At 45.9% G+C, this 7,344-nt stretch overlaps 1 protein-coding gene across 4 annotated transcripts in view; it reads right to left on the bottom strand.

The window, feature by feature from the left end:
* Positions 1-2,669: 2,669 nt before the first annotated feature.
* HIP1 (huntingtin interacting protein 1) overlaps positions 2,670-7,344 on the bottom strand; it is a 105,908-nt gene continuing 101,233 nt past the window's right edge. For 2 of the 4 annotated variants that reach the window (XM_023735271.1, XM_023735272.1), the window contains exons 30-32: positions 7,126-7,234; positions 6,341-6,422; positions 2,670-6,004 (exon numbers count right to left, since the gene is read on the bottom strand). In XM_023735271.1, the coding sequence (XP_023591039.1) occupies positions 6,370-6,422; positions 7,126-7,234 (162 nt within the window). In that variant the 3' untranslated portion in view covers positions 2,670-6,004; positions 6,341-6,369. Of the gene's footprint in view, positions 6,005-6,046; positions 6,506-7,125; positions 7,235-7,344 lie in introns of those variants that run through there. The other 2 variants (XM_023735275.1, XM_023735273.1) reach the window with 2 other exon arrangements.

The raw sequence follows: 7,344 nt of genomic DNA, 5'->3' as shown, positions 1-7,344 counted from the left end.
TTCCCTTGGTGTTCACACCTTATATTTTCCTGATTTCCCTCCTGCCTCTCAAGTTGCTCCTTCTCAGGTCCTTGGCAAGTTTAGCTTCCTATACTTGACTATTTTAAATGCTGAAATCCTTCAAGGCCCGTTCTGGACCCTTTCTTCTCATGCTATACTTTCCTTGGCCATCTCACCTATGACTTTTCTGAAATCCAGGGGCCTACTCAGTATCTTCACTTGGATGTCTCAAAGGCAATTCAAATTGAAAACGTATCTGTGCCAAACCTGCCCACTTCTAGGGTTTCCTCAGGCAGGTGACACCACCATCTATCCAGTTCCACAAGCCAGAAATGTGGGCACGATCCTTGACAGCTCCTCTTCCTGTACCTCTTTCTAAACCAAGCCCTGTCCATTTTACCTTTTAAATGTCTTTCTGGCCTGTCCTTTCTCCCCATCTCTACTGCCATTACCCCAGTCCTAGCTTCTATCATCCTTTGTGTGGACTGTAATAGCTTCCTTCCTAATTTTCCCACATCTACTCTTGCACCACTCTAATCTGTTCCCATACTGCACTAGAATGGTTTTTCAAAATGCAAATCTGGTTTTGTCACCCCTTTGTTTAAAGCCCTTCGACAGCTTTCCATTGTCTGCATGATCTCCCCCTGCCTCTTCCTCCAGACTCATCATGCACCATTCTCTTCCTGGGCTCCAGCTACACAATGGCCTCTCAGTCTCTTTGGTGTTTCATCATTGTGCCTTTGCACATGCAGTTTCTGCTACCTGGAGTGAGCTTTCCTACCTGTGTTGCCTAGGTAACACCTCCTCATCCTCTGTATCTTAGCTCAGCTATCACCTTTTTAAAGAAGCCTTTATATAAGCCCCGTGACAGTTCTCCCTGCACTACATCCCTTCCCGATTGCACTTCTTCCAGGTGATTGTGATTATCTGATTTGTTTCCCTCAGTAGCCTGCAAGCTCCAGGAGGGCAGGACCATATCTATTTTTGCTTTCCACTGTGTTCCCAGTACCTGATACAGAAGTTGCTTGATAACAAATGAGAACGTGAATGCAACTTTTGAGGACAGCCTTCTTTGAGAATCTAGATGCCTGCATAATGAACGGATGCATAAAATGTGTGTAAAACTAAAAATGCAGTGAAAAGAGAGAATGCACTCACTCATTAATTCAAAAATAATGTTTAAAGGCCTACCACGTCAGGTAATGAGTTAGAGATTGAGGATAACTTGCCGACTTTAAATCACATCTGTGCACGGTTATGCTTCATCTACATCCTGTTGGCTTCATTTTTATCTAGGCTATCCCCCCACTTGCCCATTTCAATCCTTTGTTTCCTTTCACCTTGGCAGGGCCACCCCTACATCCCAAGCAAATTTGGCCTGTCTGTATAAACCCTATGTCCCCTCCCCCTTTTTGATAGCATGTTAGCATCATTCTGGTGGCTGGGTATCACACAATTCCTCATAACAAATGCTGTGCTGGCCAGGGCGAGAGACCCACTAGCCAGGCTTCCTTCCTAGAACTGAGGCCTGACCACAGGACCCTGGGAAGACCTCTCAGACAGGAGTACCAGAGCCATCTGAGTGGGGGCATGGAGCAGGCTGGAGTGCACCTGAGAGGGAGCAAAGGGGAACACTGGGGCCCACTTGGTCTGGCCTGAGCTAGGAGCGCTCTCCTGGATGGCACTGTGGGCCTGGCCAGACCCAGGCCCCAAAAGGAGACTTCTGCTTGCCCAAGGCATGGCTGCTGCTTGGCTTTCTGGACACTTCATCTTCACATCTGAGCTCCAGGAGTGACCTGCAAGATGGCTGTGACCAAGAACTGTCCATTCTATCAGCAGTGCTTTACATGGAGCAGGTTCACCTTGGCATTCTGCTACGGGGATCAGAAGAAGCCAGCTGTCAGCAAGTGTTCCATCTTCTGTGCTGTCCTGCTCATCTTCCCACTAGGCAGTTTCAACACTATTCCTCTCCGCTTGTTTTCCTGGTTCTTTGACCTCCTTAGTTTTAGGCTCTAGCTTCTATTATTTGCCTCATTCTCTCCTTACTCGATGAGTCATTTGGGCCAATCCCCCACTTACCACCCTCAGGCCTGCCCTGTATCTCCCCTTGTCGGTCTCCTTGGAAGCGTTAGTTTGCAGAAGTTCCATCCTGTGGAAAGGTCGCCATGAAATCCAGCCCCATTCTGTTAGCTCTCTCTCCTAATCTAGTAACTGTGAATGGCTTATTCTGAAACCCTGATTGGAAGCTTCTGTCCCTGAGCAGAATTCATCATATCCAATTTTAAGGTGTCAGGTTATTTTTGCATTTTAAGGGTGGAGAAGGTAGTAGTTACTGCCCGAGCCCCGCGGTTTTAATCAGAGACCTGGCCTTCTAGGTCATTTACCCTGACCACCCTGGCATTTTCCATTTGATCCTTCGCAAGGACAGGGTAATGTATGAAGAGGATGGAACATATTTAATGAGTGTAAACTAATGTTTCTTTTTTCTAAACCAGTTAAGGAAATGTGGTAACAACTGTACCTCTCAGAAAAATTCTTCTTAAGGATGTATTCCCAAAGGCGCAGAGCTTAAGTGGATTCAGTGAACCTCAGGGTGTAAACGCAGGCTTTTCACTGGAACCCTAGACCTCAAAGACACTTTAGTTGTCAGTTATCACCACTACTCTCCATTGCCAGGTTGAAATATTTATTTGAAAAATTGAAAACACAGATGCAATGTATTATACAAAGAAAGATCTTAATACCATAATAAAAGTATTGTTGGAAGAAAGCAAAAGCCAGTGGCTACCTGCCCTGGGAAGGTAGGCACTCAGTGAAAAATGAAATTCTTTTATAGGAACTATTCTAATGGAAAACTGGGAGAAAGGTTAAAAACAGAACAAACCCAACCCCATCCCTGCAAACCTAAATGTGCAAGAGCTGCTATAAGTTTGAGACAATTATGTTATCCCCAAGATTTATCTGAACCTCTTCGGTTTGTCCCTATAAGTAGTAGCTTAATTTAGGGCCTTCAAACCTGAGGTAGTTGAGAGTCACCTGAAAGACATGTTGGGAAATCTCTACTCTCAGAATTGGACCCAACTGCATCTAACCAGTTGTTCCCATTGCTTTGGCTCCTGGGGTAAAAGGCAGTGCCACCACTGTGGGCTATTGATCCTTTATTTGGTGTGGACCTGGGAGACGAAGGAACCGAGCAGCAAACAGCCGGCAGGGTTTGCTGTGTTTATGGCTGACAGGCCCGTGGTGGTGGTCTATGCTACAGGCAGAACAGTCTCTGGAGGACCAAGGATGGCAGAGAGAGGGCAAAGCTGTTTAGCTGGAAGGCCAATGTTGGGACCGAAGGCTTCCATTGGCAGAAAGGATTTTCAGAGATTCGGAAAGATGGTAAAGGTAGCAAAAAATTTGCCAGTTATTAAAGATGGGGTAAAGTGGAGCCAACAGACCCCTCTCAACTAAGGAGCTGATGGAGAACTGAGAACTTCCAGGTGCTGGCTCAGAACCAGCTCCTCCTTAGGGGTGAGAGGCCAAAGCAAACTAACCTGACCGAGGGGACATGTCCTTGTGATCCCTGTGTTACCTGGTGTAAACCTTGGTAGCTGAAATAATTCCAAGAAAGGATGCTTTGGACAATGTCTGGTTCTTCCAGCTAGCTACTGGGTTAAGAACTCATGTTCAGGTGGGATCCCAGGGAAAGTACTCTGGGCAGCAGACTCTGTAAATAATCTAAATTCCAGTCTAAGTTAAACTCCTTGCTCCTATTATACTCCTTATTATGTACAAACATCCTTACTCTAGAGGTATCAGAGAGAGCACTGTATTATAAAATTAAATAAGAAATGCAGGTATACCTCAACCTCTTATCATAAGCCATTACTTTGTTGTCCTGTCTTGTTATGACCCATCTACACTCACCCATGAGACATGTTCAATTTTAGTCACTAATGATAGTTAAATGTGACTAAAAAGCTGTGAGGTTCATTTTTAGCCTTAAGATGTGATTCCTGTTTTAATCACACCAACTGTAACACACTCATTAAGAGTAACCAAGGTACGACATTTGATTTTGGCTGGAGAAAGGACTAGCTTCTCATCTGAGCTGTTATGAACCAATTTTACTACATCTGACAGATGTTTCCTCATGTGAGACTCAACTGGCCTCTGCTCGTGCTTAAGTGCTTTCTTAACTGTTCTACTAAGCCCACAAAGATCTTAGAAATTATCGAGGCTTCTTGTAAGAAAGAGTGTTTCAGCACAGAATACTAATCTGATCCAATATACTAGATGTCCCCCCCACTGGTAATTTGGAGCACAATAGTTTGAATGGCCAGGACTCTAGAAATGAGGATTAACCACCTTTGGAAATGTTGACCCACACTGAGAATACACTGATGGATTTAATTGACACAACTGGGTCAGAGAAGCCACCCGCCACTCCTCTGAGCTTCGGAATGGAAAAATGCTAAGCACACAGAAGCACTAAGATAAGACCGCTCAGTTTCTGCTGCTGATACCTCCTTAGCCCGGTATAGAGATCATACTTTTGAGTATAGTCATTTGAGTTTCTGGGAGACTGTTTTTTGAGTGTCCCACTTAGAAAATGCAGAGGGAGCTGGGCTGGGTTAGAAGAGGGGGTTTGTTTCACAGTGATTGAACAGGAGTCTCACAGCCGGTCATGTAGCAAAACTTAACATGTTCCTTTGGGACAGGTCCTGGGAAGTGCTTGTTGGCTACTACCTATGAATTGCTACAGTTAACGAAGGAAGACACTGTTTTTCCAAGATCGAAAGGTCACTTAAATACTGGGGTCCTCTGGGAGGTGGAGAAGTGCTGCCAGTCTGCCCATCTCTAGGAAGCTGTTAATGTGCCCTCTGTCCCCATCTAGTCAGCAGGGCAGCGAGAGCTGGGACTTGTGCTGAAAGGAGTCTGAGCCAGTGGTTACCTTTCTCTTCTTCCCTGACCCAAATGCTCTGAGCAGCCTGCTTGCTTACAGATCCAGCTGCTAACAGTCCATGGCATCTTGGCCTTGTTTCTGATTCTTGAAGCTGATGTTCTAGGGCAGCAATATGAGACTTGCCATGGTTATCCCTGAAGTCCTGATTGCTCAAAGCATCTTTCCATAGGCTGTGTGCTACTCAAAGGAGGTTAGTAATAAATACTAAAGGTACCAAACCAGGTAGGGTTCTTTCCTGATGGAGCAAATTGGCCTGATCTTCTGGGTCTGTTAATTAGGTAGAACATGGAACTTTTCTTCTTCAGATTCTAGAGGATGCCAAGGCAGACATTTGGGGAAAAGAACCGGAAATCCCTGACATGCTCCCTCTTATAGGGCCCTGGCTGGGTATGAAGGAGGCATGATGTGGCATGGGGAAGTAGTGTGGCTACTCTCATCAGCTCCATTCAGGTGTGTGCTAATTTTTCAGCCTGGTCATAAGGAACCCTAAGAAAGGGGTCTCCTGAGACCTGGGTTGTGTGCACCCTCCTTTCCCCTCTCGCTTTAGCCCTCTCACTTGGGAAGGTGGCACAGGCTCTCAGCTGGGGTCCAGCTTTAGGAAGGAAAGGCATTCGCTCTGCTTCTGCCTTTTGCAGAAAGCGGTCACCCTGCAGCTCTGCTCGGCCCTGGGGAGTGGCCTTGGCTGACCCTCACTCCCTCGGCAGGACACTCAGTGTGGAGGCTGATGTGGAGCACCAAGGTAAAGCCTGAGCAGCACCATCACTGTTAACTGCTGTGGTGTAGGGGCCCCTGAAAACTCAGCACTCCCAAAGGAGAGTTAGCTATATGAATGCAACTTTCAAAAATAAAACCAAAAATCCCAACCAATCACCATAAGAAGCAGTGGAAATCCATGGAACTGCCAAAAGAGGGGGAGAATTGCCTTGGCATTCTCAGCCAGGACACTCCTGCTGTTCTTCTGATTCAGTGCACATGTTCAGGGTAGTGTCTTGGTTTGGAATCCACCAGCCCTCTGATGACCAGAAGTTTGTGCAAATGATGAAAATGAAAAGACTGAGAAGAAAACAGAAAAGAAAATATATAAGATCTTTCCTTTCCAAGTCTCAACAGTACTACAGGCCCTTCTACTAAGGATACAGGTTGGTGTGGGCAGAATAAGGCAGGCAGGACTGGGATGGAGGTCCTCTCTCTTAGCCTGGGATCCCTCTGCCTTGGTCTTGCTCATGGGCAGTAAAGGTCAGATGGGTTCAAAACAGAAATGGTGTCATTTTGGAGTGGTAGTCTTTGACCTGAGGGTCACTGGGAGTGGTGTGGCTGCCACCGGAACTCCAAGGAGTTAGTCTGTAGCTGGGGGGATAACAAATACATAAATTGGTTCTAAGAACTTACACTCTGACGTATGGGGCATTGGTTTGGCTCTATTCTTTTTCGGCTTCTGCTCCTTGCAGTGTAGGGGGAGAGGCTTCTGTTCCTAAAAGTCAATAATTAGGCTTCATAGTACTTCCTTGCTTGCATGCATTCATTTAACCAACAAAAACTGCCACCATACGGGTTCTAAAATATAGCACAATGACAAACATGGTGTAATCATCTATTTCCAACGTTAAGTGTCCAAGTGAGACTAGGATATGTCTCTGGTTGGTTCCCAGAGTTAGTCAACCCCAACAAGAATTGACCATCTCAGTTGTGACTGAGTTGGCCAGTCTGGACATGCTGCAAAACCAGCACATGCAGACTTGTATGGTGGTGGGCCAAATATTACTCCATCTCTCAGCTCCTGACCCTTCTTATCTCCTGGCCATTGTTGCCCACCACTGGCTCCCACAGTCAGAACCTTGTAATCCACCTGCCCCTGTCTACTAGGTCTCCACTGACCACTATTTATTCACTATGAAACGCTATATTGGCCAGGAACTATAGGGATAAACCAGGCTAATGACCTGGAGGGGGATGGGAGTGAGTGAGTGATGACAGTCTACTGGTCAATGTTCACTGACAAAAAAAAGCTTTCAATTCACCACAGTTTACCCCAGGTTTAGGCTTAAAGACAACTGAAGAGACAGTATGTTCTGTGAACAGAGATGGGGAATTCATCGACCCGATGGACTCCTCATTCTGTCATGGTAGAGAGGAAGCCCTCATCACCCAGCTTCCTCTTCCTTCAGATGGCTCACCTTCTTCCCAGCCCTCAGCAACACCAGCAAGCTCATAATGCTTTTTTCGAAGCTCTCCCAGTTTTTGACGCTCCTTCTGCAATTCAGTTTCTAGCTCCAGCACCCTGACCTGTGGAGAAAGTAAATGGAAATTACTTTTGATCAGCTATCTGAGAACTATCTAATTTGACTTAATGCCTTTCCTCCACATTTGTTTTCTTCCATATTATTCACCTTGTT

Source organism: Trichechus manatus, unplaced genomic scaffold (assembly GCF_000243295.1).
Source record: "Trichechus manatus latirostris isolate Lorelei unplaced genomic scaffold, TriManLat1.0 scaffold00077, whole genome shotgun sequence".
Classification (NCBI taxonomy): Eukaryota; Metazoa; Chordata; class Mammalia; order Sirenia; family Trichechidae; genus Trichechus; species Trichechus manatus.
Note: the sequence above shows the minus strand (reverse complement) of the source record. Positions and strands in the feature narration are given on the sequence as shown.